This window comes from Micrasema longulum, unplaced genomic scaffold (genome assembly GCF_059751315.1).
Source record: "Micrasema longulum isolate JH-2025_06_02 unplaced genomic scaffold, ASM5975131v1 h1tg000731l, whole genome shotgun sequence".
In the NCBI taxonomy this organism is placed as follows: domain Eukaryota; kingdom Metazoa; phylum Arthropoda; class Insecta; order Trichoptera; family Brachycentridae; genus Micrasema; species Micrasema longulum.
The window spans coordinates 19873-44749 of record NW_028277926.1 but is presented as its reverse complement, the minus strand read 5'-3'; the positions used below and the strand labels follow the sequence as shown (position 1 = coordinate 44749).

The window sequence follows — 24877 nt, the reverse complement described above, 5'->3', positions numbered from 1 at the left end:
AAAACAAAGTAGGTATTTGTGCTTTGACGTGTAAGATTTAAAATACGGATTGGCGAATTTATCTTACAATTTCAATGTTTTTCCTATGACATAATGATTGCGTAACAAAAAGCGTCTTCTTTATCATCAATCCACAATCCAGTTCACAATCGCTGAATATTCCCACTTTCTCTATGAGGCTGGAGGGATTAGAAGTATTAATTCAATCAGAGAAGTGATTGCGATACTCAAAAGGTTAATATGTATTAACTAGTAGTTGGCGTGTCACACTCTAGGTACGAACTAAGATAACTAACTGGGTGTACCTTTAGTTTGGCAACATTGTCTGTGTACTGTAGTTGGTAACATTTCCAACTGGTCGCCATTTCGTGTTCTGACAGTTCCAAATGTATGGTCTTCTTTAGTAATCCCCTGTTATGGGTACATTCGCTCTCCACCTACAAAGAAGAGACTTGGGGTTGTTTTACCAATGTTTTATACCCATAAATAAGAGCTTTGAATCTAATATTACGTTGCGGAGCGGGGTTTGTCCCACGTAACTAAAGATTTGACTAAATCCATGGAAATGTATATACACGCGTCCCGGTATAACTTGTAGTCAGAAGAGATAGATTAGATAATTGCGTTAAAATCAAATTAGAACAAAAAATTCTAGTCGAACATCGTGTGCACTTTCAGAGAGCGTGTTCTTTTTATTGAAGCAGAATACCATGGAACATATAAAGTTCGCTTTAGTCAGTGTCAAGTCTGAACCGGGAACTTGTAATGAAGGAGATATTTTTCATGCTGAAGAAGGGGCACCATGTCCATACAAATACGAAGAGCCAGATGTTGGTACTGTGAAGGCCGAACCAGGGACTGGCGATGTAAAAGGACATTTTTTCCATACTAATGAGAAGGCTTTATGTCCTTACATAAGTGAGGAGCTAGGTGTTGCTAGCGTGAAAAATGAACCAATGACTGAGGATGTAGGAGATCTTTTCCATACTGGAGATGGGCTGCCATTTGCTTACAAAAGCCAGGAGTTAGATGTTACTACCGTGAAGGCTGAACTTGGGACTGGCGATGTAAAAGGAGATATTCTTCGTACTGCGGAAAGTGCGCCATGTCCTTATAGGAGCGAAAAGCCAGATGTTACCACCGTGAAAGCTGAACCTGGGAGTAGTACTGAACAAATATGTTCTACGGAGAGTGATGAACCAATATTTCGGGAAATTGACATTGATTATACTGATATAAGACAAAAATGCTTGGAACCTCGGAGCACTGAAGGTAAGAAACCGTTTTTAATGTATGTTCCCATTTCCATTACAAATTCTTCTTCTTCTTCGTTTTTTCATGGCCTTTTCACATCTCAACTCAACAACTATTTACACATGCGTTAGTAACATAATATTTACAAGTTAGTATTTAATATAATATATACATATAATAATATAACATATTTACAGCTTTACACCATTTATAACTAGATATTTACATAGGATTTTAAATACACGTTTATTGGGTGGGGACAGGGGAGTTAGAATATTAATAGAGAATGGGATATTAATATCAGAGAGATCGGATAGAAAATCAGGATAACAATCATTTATGGGGCATCCAAAAAAATATGGTCTAAATCTTCCTCATCTAGCTGACATTCGCAAATGGCAGAGTCCCAGACATGGATTCTGAACAGCTGAGAACCATTCCATTACAAATATAATTGTTGATTGATTTTATTTCGAAGGGAGGTATTATCATAATGGCATATTGAATCCAGTAGTTAAGAATGTTATCTACTCGTATCTCTTAATGCTGGATTAAGGCCTCCTTCAAACGTTTCCACTCTTTTCCATCCTCCGCTTTTTTTCATCCAAGTACTGCTGGCTATCGAAGCAATGTCATCGACATCTTTTTTTGTGACCTTCCAACACCTTTTTCATTTGCCCGTTGTCTCCCCCCTATTTTATTCTGGGTGCTCACCTGCTGTCATGTTGCCTCGCCAAGTGTACTACCCTCTGCCATTTTAATCACAATTCATGATATCTACGACTCCGGTTCAGCGCCTTATTTATTCGTTTTTTATTGTCTCTTAGACATACACTGAGCCTCCGTCTTTCCATGGATAGTTAAGTGCATTTTAATTTCTGACTACTTTTCTGGGTCACAGACATGGTTTTATTTCAGAGTTTTAAATACGTTGGTTGGTAGGAGTCCAGTTTTAGTGCCAATCGGCTTGTTAGAATTTTTGTTAAGGGTTTGTAAGTTTGTGATCTAAAATTTTGGAGATTGTTACTATCGCCTTTTTAAAATAATAATTTTATTTCCTTATTGTGCAAATCATCGGTTTCTATATTTCCTCTTCTAAACGTTTATCTAGTAATATTTTTATAGCTTCATGTAGTTTTCTACCATCTTATTTTATTTTGTTTTAATTTTTTGCAATATGAAGTTTTTATTATATCCTCTGATTTTTATTTTTCTTATGTACTTTCTGATTTGTTAATCTGTCCGAGTCTCTATTAAGTGTTTTCTTTTTTTTCGTTGATTTAAGCGTATTATTCGATAATTTTTTTGTTTTCTATTCCCCAAATGAAATCTTTTTGAGAGATGTATTAATACTTGTGGCTACTTTCTTTTTTAATTGTTTAATTTTCATTTCTTTGAGTTCATTTTCATCATCGAATTTACCACGAAACGTAAAGAGTTTTGATCTCTAGCTAACACTTCTAATTCAGGAATTTGATGTACTTTTCTGCCCGCCCATGTTTTTATTTGCATTTTTTTATTATTATGGATAACTTATAAAGCGTCGTTTTCGTAATGTAATACCTCAAGGGCGCTTTACAAAGTGATTATTTAAAGATATAAATTCAATTTTAACTTTTTTAATTTAAGAAAAACAATGTACTTTGTCACCACATGCTAAGGATTTATTCAAATGATTTAAAAAACAAGTGGGTTTTAAGTTTCTTACAAAACATCACTTCACTATCACAGTTTCGCACCTCTTCTGGGAGAGCATTCCATACCGTGGGGCCTGCGACCGCAAATGCGCGTTCGCTGAATTTAGTTCGCTGTTTGCGTAGAGATGTTATAACTTTTCCTTTCGTCGTAGATGTAGTTGATCTAAGCGTAAGACGTCTGTCAGCTAGTTCGTCTGGAATGCAGAGTTCCCTTAGATATTCTGGAGCAGAATTGTGCAGTGACTTATACATAAGCCAACAGAATTTGTATTCCACCCTCTGTGGAAAACGTAGCCAGTGTAATTTCCGAAGTAGTGGAGTGATATCACTGAACTTAGAGATTCCAAAAATAAGTCTCGCTGCGGCATTCAATAGACTGTAGGCGAGTCATTTTCTTGTATTTATTTTAAACAGTAAAAACATTCATTCTTGTATTTATTTTAAACGTTGCCCTGCCCAGTGTGATTGCTGCCTGTGTCAAACTGACATGTATTTCCAATGTTCCAGTATTAAGTCAACATCGGTTTTTTTGCCATTCGAAGTTTTCTAGGTCCATTTCTCTGTTTTTGTTTTTTTTGTGTGAATAAAATAAATGTTATTTTTGTAAATAGTCTAACAAAAATTCCCTTCTTTTATATCTGATTCTTAGGAATTGGTTATTGGTTTAGATCAAATTGTCTAATATTCTTATGATCACATTTTGGCATTACAGTCGCCATGACAAGTTAAGTATTTTTATTTTTCTTAGCTCCCATATTCAGAAGCACTTGTTAGAGCATATATAAGAATAATTTATTATTGACGTGACTCCCAAATATTTTATCAACTTTTCAGTTTTTATTTTTTCAGTTATAACATAAAGCAAGTTTACAGTATTTATTATGAAACATAATATAAAGGTTAAATGAAGAGGCTGATAGTTTAAAATTGTAAAAAGGTATAAAAGTTTTTTCGCTACTAAGAGAGATTCCGATTTAGCCACTATTTAATTACTGTTATACATTAATTGGCTTTTATGGCTGTCTCTTCCCAGGATTTACCGTACACAATTATTGCAGTATCATCGGCATAAGAAAACAGCTTACCAGGCACATTAATATTACAAAGATAGTTCATATTAATTTAGAACAAAAAAGGGCCAAGAACTGTTTCTTGTGGGACTCCATAAATCACAGTATTAGCTTAACATATAATAGTTCCAATCGCAGTGCTTTGAATTCGATTTGCTAAGTATTTTTCAAAAAACAATACAGTCTTTTTTAATACCTATTTTACAAAGTTGACTCAATAAGATCTGTGATTAACGGTGTCAAATGGTTTTTTAAGGTCTAAAAATATTGTAAGGCATTTTTTATTTGAATCTAAACTAGAATAATACACAAGCCTTCAAAAACTATGACATTTAACTCATGCCCAAACGCGCAGTCATGCCCACCGCGTATTTAGTCGTTCTTCTTCCGCCTGCCAGCAGTGACGTTTTGAATCGAAACCAAAATGCCCGCTTGTGCCATGAAAGTGTAAAATAATCTGACTAGGATCCACCAAAAACGAATGTTGATTATTAACATAGAAATACATTTTTTCATACTAAAAATTCATATCCTCAAAGTTTTGGTAGCATATTCTTATTCTCAGAGATGGGGGTCAGTTGCTATGCAAGCTCCTGACGTCACTGCGACCTGTGAAGATCTATTGTGATGGGTTTAGTAGCATATGCATTATTGTTGAATGCAGCCCTTGTATAAATAAACAAACTTATTAACTATAGGTACGTTTTCGTGTCACTACTATTTATCTTTACTCTATATATTTTATCAATAATATTTAGAGTTTGTCCAAATTTTTGTAGACATGGACTGGATTCAACTCCCTGGAAAGCTGTTTATATTAAAATATTACAACAGAGATGAAGAACATTTAAGAGAAGGTAATATAGAAGTCTAGGCATCTACAGGGCTTATGACCTGTCAATGGCTGGTTTAAGTGGCCACTTTACACACTGTGTAACATTCACCATTCTGCCCATATTTGAACATCTATATTCCTTCAATTCTTTCACCTGTTGATGTTTGTGAAGTTAAAGAGCTGAAACCTTTGTTTTTGCGGGTGAGATTCATCGAATTGAATTATTTCACCTACACACTAGGCAACGCCTGAAAATGTTATTTTTTCAATGTTTATACTTCTTTATGAACCAGGTGGATTTATCAACAAGACTAGACTTCTATATTACCTTCTCTTAAATGTTCTTCATCTCTGTTGTAATATGTTACTATCTATTTTAATCTTTTTTATTTTTCAATATTTATTGTTAACTTAGACACGAACTAACCGGAGTTCAATACAAGATGTTTTCCAGCCATCGTCATAGTATGTTATATAGTCGCACGCTTTTGTCTCTGCTATTTGCTAATCCTTAGCCCGTTGCTTCAACCTAGGTATATAAATATTATTTTCATGTAACTTTTGGTTTTCAGATACTACTAAGTCGTCAACACTATCTCCAGAGAGTATCAGTCTACCTTCTCATAGCGCAGAACCACTACCAGAGTTTGAATACACAACAAAACAGAATAATACTTATAATGAGTGGGTGTTGCCAAGTTCCGGGGTGAAACCATTCTCATGCTCGCAATGTACTTATACGTGTACACTAAATAGTCTTTTAAAAAGGCATATGTTAACACACAGTACCGAGAAACCGTTTGCATGCTCGCAATGTAGTTTTAGATGTAATCAAAATTGTCTGTTAAAAAGACATATGTTTACACATTCTGGTGATAAACCGTTTTCATGTCCACAATGTAATTATAAATTTATACACAACTCAGCTTTAAAACGTCACTTGTTAGTACATTCAGGCGAAAAACCGTTCTCATGCTCGCAATGTAGTTATACATGTACACTAAAAAATCATTTAAAAAGGCACATGTTAACTCACTGTACAGAGAAACCGCTCTCATGCTCGCAATGTAGTTTTAAATGTAATCAAAAATGTCTGTTAAAAAGACATATGTTTACACATACAGGTGATAAACCATTTTCATGCTCACAATGCAGTTATAAATTTTTACACAACTCTGCTTTACAACGTCACCTGTTGGTACATTCTGGCGAAAAACCATTCTCGTGCTCACAGTGTAGTTATGTATGTTCACAGAAAGGTGTTTTACAACGTCATTTGTTAATACATACTGATGAGAAACCGTTCTCATGCTCGCAATGTAGTTATACATGTGCATCGAAAAGTTATATGAAAAAACACTTGTTTACGCATACTGGTGAGAAACCGTTCTCATGTTCACAATGCAGTTATACATGTGCATATAAAAGTAATATACAAACACACATGTTGACCCATACTGGCAAGAAACAGTTTTCATGCTCACAGTGTAGTTATACATGCGCACATAAACGCAATATAGAAAACCACATGTTGATACATACAGGCGAGAAACCGTTTTCATGCTCGCAATGTAGTTTTTTTTGTTCACTAAACAGTGGTTTAAAACGTCATATGTTAAAACATTCTACCGAGAAACCGTTCTCTTGCTTGCAATGTAATTATACATGTACTCGGAAAGGTAATTTAAAATCCCACATGTTGACACATTCTGTCGAGAAACCTTTTTCATGCTCGCAATGTAGTTATACTTGCGCCCAGAAAGTTTATATTAAAAAACACATGTTAAAGCATACTGGCAAGAAAATATTATCATGCTTACAATGTAGTTATAAATGTTTACGAAAGTGTGATTTGAAACGTCATATCGCCGGAGAGCATGCAGTACCTTGTGACGTCCAAAAATAAACTGTTCATAATGAAGAATAAAAGAACTGTTCATAATGTTCATAATGAAGAATAAAATACAATTGCGAGGTTTTTATATAATGGAAACAAAAAGAATCGGCTTGTGGTCCCGTGGCTAGTGTCGTAGACACAGTTTTCAATATGCGTCTTTATCTGAATCTGTTTCGATGAATTTGCGGCCATTCAATATAATATATCTTCTATCGTAGCCTCTGTGGTAGACCACTATATCCATCGTTAAAATGGAGTTTTATTTTGATTTAACCATCCAGACTATATAATCTACAGCTCTACTGTCTGTTACCACATGATCTCATATATCTGTCAAATCGACAGTCCCTTTAATTTATAATTACTTTATTAGTCAATTACGTCTGATTCTATCTGGCTGCTATACACTCCTGCGCAATGCACACGCTTACGCACCCGAACATTTACTCTCATACACACAAATGCACACAAACACACCCTCTTATACATAGAATAGGTTAATATGTCACCTATTTCGAGATTAAAAAAGTTAAAATAAATAATTTAATTAATAAAATCTAGCATTCTTTCCGAATTTATTTGATGTGCAGAGGTGTAAAAAGGAATCAGAATAATATTTTTTTGTAATTAATATCGGCTCACTTTTAAAAATTAATATTGGCGTGTTTTTAAATTTCCTCCCAATACTACTTTATTCTGCACAGAGGCACACTTCATTTGAGTGTGACCCCTTTTCTAGATTCTTTGTTAAATATTAATTTTATTTTCAACAGAAAAACCTAGTGCGTAGTACATTTGCTTTGTATTGATGGTGCAACCTTTATAGCCTGAAGACCCATTGAGAGAGTAAAAAAGTCAATCAGTAACATAAGGTTATAATGTAAAATAAAAGTATACTGTATATAAATTCTGTGAATTAGGGACTTTCATACAGAGTAAGCACGCTTCTATTTATTTATTACATACATTATTGTTTATTAGAACTATTTTAAAGTAAGGACGTTTTATAAGATGCCAATGTGTACATATTTGTTTTTGTTTAATTACTATTGTTGTGTGTATTCCAGACTGAATGTTATGTCATACTGTATACTAAAACTGTATGTATTTCTTTTAATTAACTTTCGACACCCATCGTTCGTACGAACCCCACTAAACCTAAACATTCGTCTGTAGATGTTAGTGGGTAGTGTGTTGAGGAGTGCCTACACCAGTCGAAGCGTAGACGAAAGAAACAGATTTGGACGTAGATATTATTATTTATTTCACATTAATTTACAAGTAAAGATTAATATGACGACGGACATAGTAACGTCCGTAACTGGAGAGATGTGTAGTGGTCCCATGAAACGGGTCCCTTTTTTATACGCTAGATTCCTTCGTTCCCCGATTTCGCACTACGACGGGGGGAGATAATTTCCTCCAGGGCGATGCACTGCCGAACAAGTTAATGTGCGTTATCAGCACTCAGGTCAGTGGTAGCCGCCTGGATCGGGTAGCACTTTGTGTATCGATTTCACTTACGCGTGCTGTGATGTGTCATTGACCTGAGTTCGATGCTCCCCACACCTAAATTCAGCCATCGGTTTTTGATGTGTATGTTTTTTAATTTAAAACAGAGTGCAAATACGAGTCAAAATTAATAATAAAACAGTTTATATTAATCTTGTTCAAAATGTATGCGTTTGAATACTTTTTAGTAAGGCGCTAGTTTTTAGAACATAGATCATAAGTTTGTATGCAGTTATATACAAACAGTAAAATGTACTTGTAGAAAAATAAATAACGTTAAACAATCATTTATTTTTTGCTAAATTAAATTATAATATTCTCATTGGTACTCTGATAAAAAAATAAGAAGCGTATGTCACGCAAAATCAACTTTATGGCCGCCACAAATTGCGATGTTACACTTAGTAGTGGGTCTTCGTCATTCGTCTTTTTTCTATATTTAATGCCTCTGTTTTAATGTTCGCACAAACTATGTACTTGCGTAAATGTTGTGAAAAAAAAGTGAGTGCGTGTAATCATAATGTAACGTTCTTTAGTTTAAATTTGATAAAAACAATTTTGTAACATCAATTTGATTTTATACCCCAAATTATATTCCATATTTGGAACAAAAAAGTAATAAAGAATGTAACCGAAGACTGGTTTTTCGTCAATAAAAAAATGTATTGATATTTGAGTTTTATTTAAATAAATATATATAAATACCTACGCTATGATTAAACTTAACACCAAAACAGTTTAAACATGAATATTAAAATTAAAAGCTATTTAAAAATGGACTTCTCGATCAAGGCGCTTTTATGGCCGCACGTAGGTGACGGTGACGGTGAATTTGATATATACGTATATAATACGTAGGTGTTTAAGAATTATTTGGTATTTATGTTATGATAGGTAAGATTTTAATGGGGACATGGCGAATTTATGTCATAATTATAGAAAAGAAATCGATGAAATACTACATATATTTACATGCTTCTAACTGTTTTTGAAGATGTTATTATTTATAAACCTTGAGGACGTAAATTGCTGCCATCTAGCGGCTGACCTGTGAAACGTTAAACTAAAATTTTATATTTTTCAATAATATAGGTGATCCTTTTAACTATTGAAAAAAAAATCTGTTTTACCAGTATTTGTATAAATATTTTATCTGCCATTTGTAACATAAAAAAAATTACAGGTGTGAGGATCCGATCGCTCCGCGTTTAATATACAGGTGTTCGGCAGAACGTTGAACATACGAAAATGGGGAGTAGGCGGGGTCATCTGGTACCTACTCAGCCCCAAAGATTTGACCTAGGCCCCAAGATTTTTTCGTTTTTTTTTTTTAATTTAGAATTTCGTAACTTTCATAACTTAAGCTCCAATAACTTTTTTTATGGGCAGATTTGATTTTTTTATATTTTTATTAAAATTTTATTGGTTGATGGGTCCTTTTAAAATTAATATTAGTTTCATGTTATTGCTAGAAACACAGTTATGGACCCTCAAACATAAAAAAATAGTTTTAAAAAAGTTTAAAGCTTAACTTCGCGTTGCATTTAAAAAAAACTAAAAGTGATGGAAGACTTCTGTTTTGTTGATAAATTTCGCAAAACATTCTACTTTCCACATAAGTAGAATTTCGTCGAAATGGTCCGGCTAGGTAAATAACAATGAATAACTCTGGTTCTGAAAAAGATATCAAAACAAACTACATACCGTTCGAAAGCGCATACTTTAGATATGTTTTATGTCAAAAATACTTTACGATGTAGTTAAACACTACAATGAATTACCGTACTATTGTACTTGAAAAATTACACTGGAGATAAAATAAAAATCAATCTAAAAAAGCGCACCATGACTACAATAACCTGACAAGACATAAAATGACTAGGCATTATAGTATTTCTCGTGTAACCTTAACGGGTTTTTAAAAATATCAAATAAAAAAAACAATAATATACTTACACCGTAAAATATGCTCAATTTCTTTTATAAAGTTTTTTTTAATACTGTAATCATGTTTTGTGGGCTCTTAAAAATAAATTAATATTAAATTGAAGCATTTGTCACTGGGCTTGCCAAGTAGAATCTTGAGTGTGATTAGAGTCTGTAAATAAATTTGTTTTATGAAAATGCGTACTTACATTTTTCAATCGCCACCATCATCGTTCGGCTTGCAGTTTGGGCAAGCAACTATTTTATTTTGCTCTCTATGTAGGACGCATATTGTTTTTTTACAAAAATGGCAGCGGATTTTCGATTTGCGGTCCCGATTTCTCGGGCAAAAACAACACCTACTTCTCCCTACCTCTTGCAATATTGGAGGTTCAGCAGCCGGAGGAACGTGCTCACCATTCATAGCTCTGTCGAAAAGCTCAAATCCATGTTGGATATGTTTGTGTAAGTGTTTGCCACTATTTTTTCGGATATGAACATTTTCCTTCACCAGTTCCATTGCCAATTCTCTTAGGAAAAATTGTCTCCGACTCCGATCATCATTTCTCCATTCTGGATATTTAGTTGTCCATATAACATATGCATTTAACGCAGCCATATCAATTATTTCCATAAATATTCTGAACGGCCACCTTCTAGTTTCTCTCACACAACTATACTGCTGTGTCATTTTATCCCCAGTATCCACCCCTCCTTTTGTTTTATTGTAATGCAATATAACACTCGGTCTCTTTTTGGGACCTTCTTCCACTTCCAAGTCATGATACTCAGCCGACAATAAAGTAACGGCAGTATTTTTTTTGGGAATGTAAGAAAATAATGTAAGATTATCAGAAAACCCGCGTAGGGTTGATAATTCTTCTCTATTTTTGCCATTCAAAAACTCTTTTGGAATCTCACGTTTATTTTTTCTTATTGTTCCCGTCAGCGAAATGTTGTTTTTTAAAAGCGTATTTGCAAGGGAAACCGACGTAAAAAAGTTATTAGCCGTAACACCTCTACCAGTTCCATAAAATGGATGAATCAGATCTGTTACAATCCTCTCTCCTTGATTTATTTCTCTTTTATTCAAAATTTTACCGGTGTATGGCTGGGAATTCAATATGTAGGATGTATTGACATCGGCACCTACCCAGATTTTTATCCCGTATCTACCTGGTTTACTTTTCATACACACGCGGAATGGACAATTCCCCCTAAATGTTGCAAGCCTTTTATCGACCGTAATATAGAACCCAGGAGAAAAATATTTTAGGCATGCTTCATTAAATTGGTCATATATTGAACGGATGGGCTCCAGTTTGTCTCCCGTTAGATCGATTCTAAACTGCCTTGTATTTTTGTTGTCGAAGCGCAATTTTGAGTATACATGAGAAAAATTGTCTCTTGACATAGCCACAGAAAAAAAATAAAACTTAAAAAGCGGATTTGTAGTCCATATGTCCTTCAAAGCAAGCCTTCGATCATTACATCTTCCAGACGCCAATAAAATTCCGATAAAGGCTTCTAACTCGGCTTTAGTAATAATTTTGCCGTCGGATCTACGTTGGCTATATTGGTTTGTGTGCATAATTATTTCTTCAATCATATTTGAAGATATATACAAATTAAAAGCATCCTTTATAGATTTTATATTTGCAGCTTCTTCTATAAGGCCCGATGAAGAAGAAACAATATTATAGGCTCTGGTCCTAGTATTAGAATTAGGTTTTGAATTCCAAGTGAAACCAGATTTTGATGTGAAAAGAACATTTTCATTTCCTTCACAATTGTTTTCATTTGATGAACTTCCAGTGTCCTCTTCTTCACTCGTAAGCTCACCATCGGACTCTAATTCTAATATATCTTCTACTTCCGAATTATCGGAATCCCACACTTCAAACTCAATATCGCTATCAACTGCTTCTTGATCACTATTACAGTAGTCGTCCTCTAACAACTTTTCTATTTCTTCGTTAGTTAATTTTTTAGCCAGTATCTGATGAAAAAAATATTTAATATTAACTTTCGAACATTTTTTTATAAATTAACTTATAATACATTTACACACGAACACACATATAAATACATATACCTATTGGTTAAACAAAGTAGAAAATATATAAAAAAATGAAGTAAGCGACAAAAAAATGATTTTAAACGGGGTAACCGGATGTTTTGTTCTAACTGGCCCCGAACCCAGACTTTTTGTCGGCCTCGTGGCGTAATGGTCAGCGTGTTTGCCTACCATGCAAGAGGTCTCGGGTTCGATTCCTGACATGGTTGATATAAAATATTTATTTGAAAGGGTGTTTTTGCACTAAAATATTTCTTAGTCTCTGGACTGGCACGATTTTGTTAAGGATTTCGGCAGTGGGCAAAATTATCTTGGTTGGGCAAAATTATCATGTTTGACGGTAGTATTTTTCTTTGCACATATATAACTACATTTTGGGCATGAAAATGGTTTCTCGCCACTATGTTCAAACATGTGATATTTTAAAGATTTTTTTACTGAACACGTATAACAACATAGCGAGCACGAGAACGTTTTCACCTTAGTATTTGGTAACACCCGTTCATGACGAGTATTCTTCTGTCTTGCTTTATATTCACACTCTAGTAGTGGTCCTGTACTCCTAGACGGTAGATTAATTTTCTCCGGAGTTAATGTCGGCGACTTAGTCGTATCTAAAAAGTAACATTTATATTGATCGAGCAAATAAATACATATTTTGATTTCTGTTATCAAAAAAAAATACGCGAATCAATACATTGACAAGTAAATCACTTTTGGTTGATCAAAATGTTATAAAGTATGAATGAATGTCATTTTGACCTAATAGGTACAAAACGCCATCTTGTTAATGTGTTTCTTAGAAAAAAAACCCAGTAAATATTCTGATATTCAGAATGGATATGGAAAAAGACACTATAAAACTTTCTATACCTTCAGTGTTGCAAGAGGATTCCAAACATTCTCGTTTTATGTCAATATAATCAATCTCAATTTCCGTAAAAGTCCGTATATCACTCTCTTCGGTATACTGTAGTTCAGTACTGGTCCCCGGTTCTGTCTTCACGGCAGCAACGCCTGGCTCTTCGCTTTTGTATTGACATGGCGTCTCTTCCCTAGCGTGGCGAATACCTCCTTCTACATCGCCAGTCCCCGGTTCAGACTTAACACTGACATAAGCGAACTTCATATGTTCCATAGTTGTCTGCTCGAATTTAAAGACCTGAAGATCGATCACCTAAAAATGTACACGGTGCACAAATCAAACATTTTGTTTATCATTTAATTTCAACAAAATTATTTCATCTACCTACAAGATACCGGGACGTCTATAGACATGTATAAATATGGATTTAGTCAGCTTTGGTTACGGTAAACAAACCCTCACCCGTAACGTAATATTAGATGCGTAGTAAAGCTGTTAACAGTTATAAAACATTAAGGATATTACCCAAAGTCAAGCCTTCGTTGGTGGTGAGCGAATATACACTTAACTGATAACAATACAACAATACCCAAGTAACTCTCAAACCAAAATGTGCGGCCATCATAAATGTTGCCAACTGTACAAAATACATCAATGTTGGCAGACCAAAGGTACGCACCTCGAACGTGACATGCCAAGTACTGGCTAACACATAAATAAAATTTTATTTCAATCAGATATCAAACACAGTATTTTTATATGTATTCCTTCTGAACGGCTTAACCGATTTACGTGCGGTTTTCAGAGAAATATAGATCTTTGCGCTATGCGTATTCGTAGATATTAAAACCTTTAATCTAATATGTAAAAAAGAAGTAAAGACCATAAATGTTTTATTCATTGATCTACCAGGGTTGCATTCGAGGAGAATGCATTTTCAAAAACTGGAAAGATGTTTTTTCTTATTAAAAAAGTTTGTTTTTGAATGTTTACAAACAGCATTTGTTTTTTGTAGATCTCAATCAGATTCTTTTTCTAAATTCCTTATAATTTTTACCCATTTATTTCTTTCTAGTGGATTTTTGGTAAAACTAAAATAATATTCAATTCAATACATTTTTAAAAATCGTATTCCTACATAAGTATACCCTTTTGGTGGTGAGAAGACCGGAGTTCGACGTTTGCAAAAAGAATGCCATATAAGAAAAAATAATTATTTTGTGTTTTGGAATTCAACCATAAACAAGTACCTAGGTACCTAGTTAAATTCAATATTGGAATATGAACAATTTTTAGTTTTTTAATTCAATCACAAAAAGTATCTAGGTACCTACTTATCAATGATAATAGCCAAGTTTAATAGCCAAATGATAATAGCCAATTTTCCAAGATATTAGCAGACGAGCCAATGTTCGAGCAGGACGTTTGTCGGGTCCACTAGTCTCTAATAAATTATATACCGATCTGCACATTATCAGCACTACCAAAGCTTAATGAAAGTATTGTATCGGACAACATTAAACATGTTTAATGTTAATAAATTTTTGTATTAAACTGCTTATGCTTTTAATGTCTACCGGTTTCAAATGATTTCAAGCAAAGCTATGCGAATTATTGGGTTTATCAGTAAACATTTCTACAATTGTCATTACTATCCTAACCATGAAAAATTACTACTACCTCTTGTGATAAGTCATTGTGACTTATTAAAGGAATGTATGTACCTTAGATCCTCACCAATGCTACTGCAGTTTTCTCTTTCGACGCTGAAAAGGGGGACAATGCATTAACAAGTAAGGAACATCTTGAGGGGTTTCATCATCTCTTGGAGTGCAGATGATCTTGGAAAGTTTAAAACGGTGCCGGTAGATCATAAACCCGGCATAGCCCGTAAAGATTTGTGTGAGTTCGAAGCCCATACTTCGATTTTTCCTGAAATCAAAGGCATCACAAACAGAAGGAAGAGTTAAAGAAGCAATTAGTAAGCAAATTAATACAATTTCTCATCCGTGTGGTCCATTTTCCAAACTAAACAAGTCTAAATTTTGGTAACGGAGACCGCTTGCGAATTTCAAATAACATTTTTTATTCGTTGTCCCCACGTAAAAGCCTTGAGACAGTTTTCAACTTCAACTGACTGTATCTTTTTATATATTCATTACTACGCTTTCAAATTTTAACACATATTTGAGTCTATGTTTCAGGTTACAAAAGCATACCACATGTGTGGACATATTAATATCCTTATTTTTTTATTTTTTTGTTGCAGTCCTAATTTATCTGCAAATGTTGCAAACATGAGACGCAATAAGAAAGTCGTTGTTTCCCTGTAGCATTTTACTGCTTTAACCATGAGACAATAAAAAATAAAAAAAATATCAGTTTCCACGAATAATATTGTAAATATCCCATGCACAATTAGAGAAATTAAATAAAACAAATTTTCAGCTTTAAAAGGCATGATATAATTTGAAACGTTTACGTCATAAAAAAAATCCAATCATTAACAAAATTAAACATCATTCAAAAATCATTTAAAAAAATCTAATTTAAAACTCAAAATTGAGACTGTGTATAATTTGAGACATGTATAATGTTAAAACAATAAACAAATATTAAATTGCATACACTTTAATCACAGTCTGTATTTTTCTGTAATAAAATAACTGCTGTAGTCGCACCTACCTAATTATAAAATAATTTAGTTTTCTCCTAATTATTAAACATAACAATTAGTAGATATTTGAGACTTATGCATCTAATTTGAGACATAGTCTCAATCTACCTTCCAAAAATAAAATGCTTTCATTCCTGGGAATTTTTAATTTCACTCTACCAACCTACGCCGAAAGTGTCAAACATGGCGTTGACTTGCTAACGGAAAAGTGCTTCAAGAGATCGTATTATTTATTAAATCGACTTAGATCCCTACAGTTTTTTTTTACCAATAATAAAGTTTTAAGGCATTTGTACTTCAGAAATATATTTGAATTAAAAATCAATATCAATTTCTCAATAAATACTACCTACTTTTCCTAAATTTCTTCTTGACAGCTATTTTACGTTCACAACCAAAAACTTTGGAAAGACACTGCCAGTGCTGGCTGAGTAGCGATGATACCACATGTAATATTATGTGCCGCGGAATTTTTGTCTCAAATTACATTCAAGTCTCATATTGTACGCTTTTACGGTACTAAAGTTATGATATTTTAAAAGTAGAAAAGGTTTATAGGGAGATAACACACCTCTAACATAGTGAAACACAAAATCTGCAACTATCGTGCGATCACTGTGACCGGACCAGGGGTGGTATTTATATGTTTTTAATGTGACGAAACGTTGCTTTATACAGTTGCCACACTGATCATTAAACCTACTATTAATTAGGCCTACGGTTGTATTTGTTGGCGAGGAGCTGCCAAGACCATTCTTGATCCCTTGGTTAAGGTACATAAATCGATTCTTCTTCTAGTGCCTTGCCGGGTCCCCCGACGTTAGCGATCACTACAGCGAAAGCATATGTATCTGTCCTGCGCTAATTTTACCTTTCGCAGCCAGGACGACTGCTTATTGATGTACTCGCCGTAGTAATTCCTGGGAAAAGATGACCAGAGTGGTTTCCCGTTGCCTTGTCTGGTGGATTTTTTTGTCGGGGTTACCTTTTCTTAGCTAGTTGGTTTTGGTTTTGAGGCGCAAAAACTCGCCTTTCATCCATAAATTAATATTAAGGATAATATTGCGAAAACCGTACAATCATCCGAGTGAAGGCCTTTTCAAATCCTTAGACGTCCTTGGCTTAAGGCAAATCTACATAAGGAAAGTAATACTCGACATTCACAAAAATAGAAGCACTCAGGTGATTGTGAGTCATGCGCACTCAACCAGGAGTTCAGTAAGAAAAGATTTGGTGATTCCAATAGCTCGTACAGCGGTATTCCAAAAAGCATTTCTATATAACGGACTTTAACTATACAACCTGATACCGAGTGTTCGGAAATCTGATTAACCATCAGTATTAAAAAAGAAAATAACAATTTGGTTGACAGACATTGGAAGTAAGGAATCTGAGAATTTATTGAGGATAGTAATCTAAATATGATGCTATCCAATTGAATCATTTGCAAATTTATTGTATTTTTGTATGTGCATATATATTATATATGTATGCGTGTATATATATATGTATGTATGTATATATGTATATGTATAAATCCTCGAATTAATCATCAGACAATTCTAAAAAAGTAAAGAAGGAATCTAATTCAAAGGCCTTGAATATTTTATGTACCTGTATTTAATAGAGCAATTTAACATTTTGAAATGACTTAGGACTAAAAAAAATAGTGAAATGAGTTAACTTACAGCTATGCCTTAATAATAAAATCATTAAAAAAACTTATTTTAATTTATAAGATGTATTTAAACATTTGTAGAAAAAAAGCCATGTAAACTAATAAAACACTGCTCTCTTGATTGAAAATCAACATGGCATCGGTTGTTGCATAAACTTCAGCGTATTATATAAATATTTTAGATTATTCATTTAAACTAAATAGTTCATAATCATTGTACCCTTTCCGGCAATGCATTCGTACACCAATCGCAGCGAATCTTGATCATTTTAGTTGTATGAAGGTACGATGTACGTCTTACGCTTTGGGTACCAGTCTAGGGACTATGAAATATTCTAGTGTAAAAACACCCTTTTAAATCATATTTCATATCAACCATGTCGGGAATCGAACCCGAGACCTCTCGCATGGCAGGCGAATGCGCCGACCATTACACCACGAGGCCTAACTAAATACATAGTTACATTTTACATATTCTGGTTTTAAAACAAATATATTCTCGTTTCGAAGTAAATTTAGAGAAGAATTTTATTGAAGAAATTTTATTCAATAATTTAACATTTTATAACAAAATTCAAAAACTTGATTGAAGAATTTAATTAATTCTCGATAGCCGCTAAAAAATCCTTATTTATTTCTTATCTAAATATCTACAGAATTTATGTAATTACCCTTACGTACATAGTAAAATGACACACGTTCAACAAAAATGAACACAAAGGGATAAAACATGGTCTTGATCAATAAATCTTAACTTGTCACAATATTATTTATGTTAATTATAGAGTCAAAATCAAATGACTATTTACCGTCCATTGTCATATTGATACAAGTAGACATGCCCCGAGCCCTCAAAAATGATGACACTCAGCTCGTGCCCAAACGCTCAGTCATGCCTAACGCGAATTTAGTCGTTCTTCGACTGCCAGCCAAGCGTGACGTTTAAAATCGAAGAAAACGCCTGCTGCAAAAACCTTCGATAAACTCGACTCTACTTGATACCGGATTATTCACAAAGAATAAAACCAAAGACAATTATACACATAAATACATGGAAATATAGATCAGTAATTAAGTTTCTTCGTGTGTGTAAACATGAAGTCACATTATTCAGTCTCGAATTCACAAAAATAATAAAATAATAAGTAAACAGAATCGTCATACTATATACGCATCAGTTACAAAATTTCTTAAGAAAAACATATTTTTAGTTTAAAATAATTAATGTAAAAAAAGTACATAATACATCAGAGGCAGACGGATACAAATCCAAACGTCAAATGTACAACACAAGCCTAAAGAATCCACTTTCTCTAAGTGATTACTAATAATTAATAACATTAATTTGTATATTCAGTATCTTAAAACATTGGTTCATTCATTATAAGTCTTAAATTTCTTTAAAATCAATGGGCATGAGCAGAAACTGGATACGAAAATCGAAATGCCATTTCATCAAATTCTGGATTTGCGTCTGTCTGCCTCTGAGGTACATATGTATATAGTTCCTTATAGCGAACAGGAATATAGTTTACATTTATTTATTTATATGTCAAAATGTCAATCGAAGCAAAACTGGCAGTGCACAGCGGAGTTTTAATCCAAACACGAATGGAAGTGAAACATGGAACTGGCAGAGAAAGGATAAAAGCCGAGTAAACACGGTCGAAATGCAATGTCTTAGACGAATGTTTGGGAAATCGATGTATGAAAGGGTTACGAAGGATGAAATTTGGCGAGAGTGTAAATCTGAGTCAAGTATAATTATTGACAAGATAAATGGTTCGGACATGTAGAACGAATGGACGACGAAAGAATAGTATAACAAGTATATGTGGCGAAAATGAACGGTAACGTTAGACGAGGATGACCATGGAAGACGTGGCATGATCAGATAAACCAAAATTTTAAGTCTGGTTATGTCAAAAGCAGGCAGAATCGAAGGGCATGTATGACAAGATGTATGAATGTAGAAAAAACTCAAAATGTATGCCAGGATAGACGTGTGTGGCGGTCCATTATCTTTGCCTACCCCTACGGGGGAATGGCGTGATGGTAGTAGTAGTTTACAGTTCACAATTTTCACATTTTTAAATTTCAACTTTTACCAGTTAGTTAATTCAATGTTTTCAGGCGTTGCCTAGTAGGTGAATTGGTTCAGCCGGATGAATCTCACCCACGTGATAAAGGTTTCAGCTCTTTTACTTCACAAAAGTCAACAATTGGAAGTGTCGAGGAAATGTGGAAGTTTATACATAGGCAGAATGTTGAATGTTGCGTGGCCACATAAACCTGAGAATGACAGGTCATAAACCCTGTAAATAGCTAGAATTATATATTCCCTTCTCAATTTTTTTTCCCTCTGTTGCAACAAATATAAGATTTGGATAACTCCCTAGGGAGGAAACCCAGCCAGTCTGCAAGCAAATAGACATGGTCAATACATTTTTTTATTCATATATAATTTTCAAAACCCCGTTAGGATTATTCGAGAAATTAATAGTCTTGTCTGGTTAGTGTATTCGTCATGCACTTTTTCGGGTTGATTTTAAATTTGTCTCCAGCGTAATTCTTCACGTGGTAAGGTAAGTCATTGTAATGTTTAAGTCATTGTATAGTATTTTTGACTGTCTTACGTTTGTCTTTGGTATTTGATGTAGTAGTGTTTTTGTTGTCTGGTATATTTAAAAAAATAAATAAATACAATAATCTTGTAACAACTTCAAAAGATCGGGTTAAATAGTTATGTATAATTTGTGTAGTAATTGAGCTATTTTATTGCTGATCATTATGTCCAAAATCAATAAGTATATAATATATGTATGGGTATTAAAATCTCATAATGCATTACTGTTTTATAAACATTTTTTAAATTAGATGTTTTGCAAATGCCAGAAATGCAGCATAAAAATAAACCAGAATAACTTTTAGAGCTTACGAGGTACTGCATGCTCACCGGCGATATGACGTTTCAAATCCCAGTTCCGTGAGCAGATATAACTACATAGCGAGCATGCGAATGGTTTCTCATTAGTATGTATCAACATGTGGCGTTTTATAAGACTTTTCCGTGAACACCTTAAACTACATTGTGAGCATGAGAACGGTTTCTCGCCAGAATGAGTAAACATATGATTTTTTAAATTGCATTTTTGTGTACATGTATAAGGACATTGTGAGCATGAGAACGGCTTTTTGCCAGTATGTATCAACATGTGACTCGTTAAATTACACTTACGTGAACATGTATATTCACATTGTGAGCATGAGAATGGTTTCTCGCCAGTATGTATCGACATGTGACTTCTTAAATTACTTTGATCAGCACTTGTAAAACTACATTGCGAGCATGAAAATGGCCTCTCGCCAGTATGTGTCAAAATGTGTTTTTTTAAATAACTTTTTCGTGTACATGCAAAACTACACTGCAAGCAGGAGAACGGTTTTACGCCAGTATGTTTTAAAACATGTTTTTTTATATTACTTTTTTGGGCACATGTGAAACTACATTCTGAGCATGAAAACGGTTTAACACCAGTATTTGTAGACAAATGATTTCTTTTCAAATTTCTTTTTACCCCAGAACTCGGCAATACACTTTCATTACAAGTACTCTTCTGTTTTGTGTTATATTCAATCTCTAGTATTAGTTCTGCACTATAAAACGGTAATTCGGCACTCTTCGGAGATAATATCGGTGGCACAGTAGTATCTGAAAAAAAATCTATGATATGAACCAGGCGTAAGCACTTGACCACCGTTCGGCGGATAGTAGGGACATAGCTTTTGGTGTCATGAGTTTGGCAAACGTAACTGTTTTTGGTAGATCTATACTGTTGTATGAACAAATAAATAAGAATACCCCGGTGAGGGGTAAAGGAAATCTTTTGATGATTGAGCTGATCGACAATAGAATTTGTATTATTTCAGGTTCAGAAAGCCAATCCACCAATGTTGATTACTAAATCAATCATAATACTGCATTCTTTAATTTAAAAAAATCTAAATTACCAAATTCATTAACATATCAACTAAATGAATAAGTGATTTACTTGCAAGTGTAATAAATAGTAAGTACTAAATGCATGTTGATCATTTTTCTTTTAGAAATTAAGTCAGTAAGTAATTTGTTTCAGTGTGGATATAGGAGGAGACACTATAAATGTTTTCCTACCTTCAGTGTCGCGAGAAGATTCCGAACATTCCTGTTTTATAACACCATTATTAATGTAATTTTTCGTAAACATCAGGTCGTCACTCTCTAAAGTATACTGTTGTTCATTACTAGTCCCCGGTTCCGCCTTCACAGTAGCAACACCCGGTTCCTCGTTTCTGTAGGAACATGGCGTTTCTTCCTCAGTATGGGGAATATCTTCTTCTACATCGCCAGTCCCCGGTTCAGATTTGACACTTATAATAGCGAACCTTTTCTGCTCCATAGTTTTCTCCTCGAATACAAAACCCAAATTTGATATATCACCTGAAAATGTACACAATTCACATCTAGACCATTGTTTTCTAATGCAATTTTAGCACTATCAATCACCTCTAACTACAAAAGATACCGGGATGTCGATAGACATGTTCTGGATTTAGTCTGAGCCATCGTTGAGTTAGACAAACCCCAGCCCGGTAACGTGACGTAAGATTCCTAGTAAAGATCTTATTTACAAGTACAAAGTTACTTCTTTGTTAGTAGCGAGCTAATGTACACTTAACTGATGATTACACGCTCGTTGTATGCAGATAAAAATACCTTATGAACTGTCAGGACACGAAATGGCGTACATTAGGAAATGTTGCCAACTATGCAAAATACTGACAATGTCGCCAGACTATAGATTATATATTTGGTACGAACCTAAAGTGTGACACTTTAACTACTAAATAAGACGAATTAAAAAAATATATTAAAACTAAGGAGTCTACTCTCTATGTGTATAATTTATTACTAGGAAATAGTGTTATGTTTTTTGTAAATTATTTCAATTATATTTTTCTGTGCAATTTCTATTGAGTAACCATGCGCGTCCAAAACTTCTCCCCACCCTATTATACCATATGTTATTGAAGATTGAATTAAAGCGTAATATAACATTTATAAGTTTTCTTTTCCATAATTCTACGACCACTAAGAATTTTAACATAAGCGTTGGGATATTATAGGAAAAAAATTAATAAAATGAGTTCTCCCTGCTTTGAACTGAGTTCTTCAATAATACATCTTATGAGACAAATCTTATTTGTCCCTTCTTTCTCCTAATTTGTGAGGACATCGGTAATCGGTAACATGATGGACGAAGAAGGAGACTTTCAAGGTTAAGTTATCTTCACGCCACAGGTAAAGGAAGCATAAGTAATTATTATGAGATGAACTAGCCGTGTAGGTACTTTTCTAAATCTACGTTGCGATGACGTAAGCTGAACCATGCCCAAATGTAAAGAAAGGAATGTTATTACTAATTTTGATTGCAATACTTAACCATTTTTTAAAAGTAATTAAGGATTCTCATATAAAGGCATATAATTGCAATAGTCAGGTATACATAAATTTAGTAATGTCAAATATCAAAACCGTAGAAAAAATATCATAATATATAATAGTTGTAGTTTTCAAGTTTATTTTAATATTTCACATAAATGTACATTACGAAATAGAGTAGGTACTTTAATTCATGCACATAGAGGTACAATAAAAATGAAATGACAGTAAAATTATGTACACGTATTTTGAGAATGGTATTTTTATTTATCCAAACCTCAACCTGCTTCAGTGACGACTGGTACTTCATATGACCTGACGTCCACATCACGGGCTGAACCAATACCGGCATGCGCCAGTCAGTCACGGTTCGAACCGACACCGGTATTCACCAGTCAGCCGCCGGTAGCTCCTTCACTGCCAGCGATTACATCACCGGTAGTCGCCAGCCGGCAGCCGGCAGCCGGCCATTGCTACAGCGCAGTAGTGGGATACCCGGAGTGTCCCGAGAAAGACAGACAAAGGCAGAAAAGGAAGATAGAAAGAGGGAATTAGATGTAAAGGAAATCCAACGTTCACTGAAAACAAACATTTTGATTATAATAATAAAAATACGTATATAGTTTTATTCCACTTTTATTTATACATTTTTACCAGTGACTGGGTTTCGTCATGACCGACATCGTCAGACTGGTGGGAGACTAAACAAATTTCTATGTTATATACAAGTGCAAGCGGGGGTTGTAAATCATGATTTTATATAATTATGGATATAAAAGAGTTTTAATTAAAATCATTTAAGTATAAGGTAATAACAATTATAAGAATATAAGTTTTGTTTGAATGTAAATAATAAAAACTGGTGTAAATTATATAATTCTATTTAGTTTTATAATGAAAATGTATTTTAATTATATGTATTTAAATTTAATTAAAATTATAACAGGGGCCGCTGGTTGGTAGTTCCATCGACAGCTATGTACCCCGGACCCGGGGTAATTTAGTGATTCTCTGAAAGCAAAATTCTCGGCAGTTAATTCTTATCAATTAGTTTCATTGTTTGTATTTTAATGGATACAATAATGGGGATTGTTTATATTATTTTATCGGGGCAATTCTTTAAGCGGTTCATTTCTAAAATTTCAAGTTTATCTAATTTTTGCCTTTGCTGCAGTGTGAAGGAATTAAACATTTGTATTTTTATCAAAAACATGATTTGACTAAATAAGGTGGTTCACAAACGTGGAGTTTTTCTTGTTATTTCTCTAACTTTGGAAGTGTTCGTTAATCCTAGTTTTAAACAATCATTTTGGAAGAAAAACTAGAAGATTATAGAATTTATTATAAGGAGAGGTTGAATTTTTTAAGATTATAAATTTTCAAATATGTAGTTATTTCATTTTTAAAAGTTGATTTAAAAAGACAGGGAATAAAAACACATTTATTTTCATTTATTGTATATAATTTTATTGTTTCCATTATTATGAGTCTCCCATCATGAAAGGAGACATCTCAAATTAACTTATATTTATGAGGCAGTCAAATTTCAAAATTAATCAAATTTACTTAAATATATCAAAATTTAAAATTAATGATAGATACCTTTTAAATTACATGTTTATAGGTAGGTATTAGAGTATATATCAACAGTCCTAATGTATACTATCAAATCTGCGTTTTGCAAGGTTACGGAAAATCCAAAACAATGCTAGATATTTTTTTAAGAAGCTATCTTATAATGTATTTAGCATTTTTGGATTGTGAATGTTTTACTAAAAAGATCAAACAAATGTTATATTTAAATCTTCCTATTTTAAGTTTGAACAAATCAAACTTCCCATGATTGGCCAAAATGTTGATGACATCACACACATGACATAATCAAATCAATATTCAATTATTTCTTG

At 33.7% G+C, this 24877-nt stretch overlaps 2 protein-coding genes and 1 long non-coding RNA gene across 5 annotated transcripts; 1 reads left to right on the top strand and 2 right to left on the bottom strand.

The window, feature by feature from the left end:
• Positions 1 to 381: 381 nt before the first annotated feature.
• LOC148279322 (uncharacterized) lies at positions 382 to 21526 on the top strand. Of its 3 annotated transcripts, none has more exons than XR_015822916.1 (2): positions 382 to 1272; positions 5429 to 6084. XR_015822916.1 is itself a non-coding variant. In XM_088230114.1 (2 exons), exons 1-2 carry the CDS (start codon positions 711 to 713, stop codon positions 21451 to 21453), a joined length of 597 nt encoding a protein of 198 aa, XP_088086240.1. In that variant the 5' UTR covers positions 382 to 710; the 3' UTR covers positions 21454 to 21526. The 3 variants fall into 3 exon arrangements, 1 of the variants encoding a protein (XP_088086240.1); XR_015822917.1 differs by lacking the exon at positions 5429 to 6084 and adding an exon at positions 4801 to 4822; XM_088230114.1 differs by lacking the exon at positions 5429 to 6084 and adding an exon at positions 21419 to 21526.
• LOC148279323 (uncharacterized) lies at positions 7667 to 13756 on the bottom strand. Its single transcript, XR_015822918.1, has 4 exons — positions 13659 to 13756; positions 13142 to 13445; positions 12749 to 12882; positions 7667 to 12190 (listed from the first exon to the last, which is right to left on the bottom strand). It is a non-coding gene; the product is annotated as an uncharacterized LOC148279323 (long non-coding RNA).
• Positions 17415 to 22335, bottom strand: LOC148279321 (uncharacterized). The gene is made up of 3 exons (XM_088230112.1): positions 22035 to 22335; positions 21663 to 21968; positions 17415 to 21200 (listed from the first exon to the last, which is right to left on the bottom strand). The coding sequence occupies exons 1-3, from the start codon at positions 22069 to 22071 to the stop codon at positions 20416 to 20418; spliced, it is 1128 nt and encodes a 375-aa protein (XP_088086238.1). The 5' UTR covers positions 22072 to 22335; the 3' UTR covers positions 17415 to 20415.
• Positions 22336 to 24877: the final 2542 nt, after the last annotated feature.

Bases quoted from the DNA above. Each gene is read 5' to 3' on its own strand.
- LOC148279321 (XM_088230112.1), bottom strand. From the start codon at position 22,071: ATGTCTATCGACATCCCGGTATCTTTTGTAGTTAGAG. The intron at 21,969-22,034 runs GTGATTGATAGT...GTACATTTTCAG, and splicing joins GGTATCTTTTGTAGTTAGAG to GTGATATATCAAATTTGGGT. The intron at 21,201-21,662 runs GTAGGAAAACAT...ATTTTTTTTCAG, and splicing joins ATCTTCTCGCGACACTGAAG to ATACTACTGTGCCACCGATA.
- LOC148279322 (XM_088230114.1), top strand. From the start codon at position 711: ATGGAACATATAAAGTTCGCTTTAGTCAGTGTCAAGTCTGAACCGGGA. The intron at 1,273-21,418 runs GTAAGAAACCGT...GTATTATTTCAG, and splicing joins GGAACCTCGGAGCACTGAAG to GTTCAGAAAGCCAATCCACC.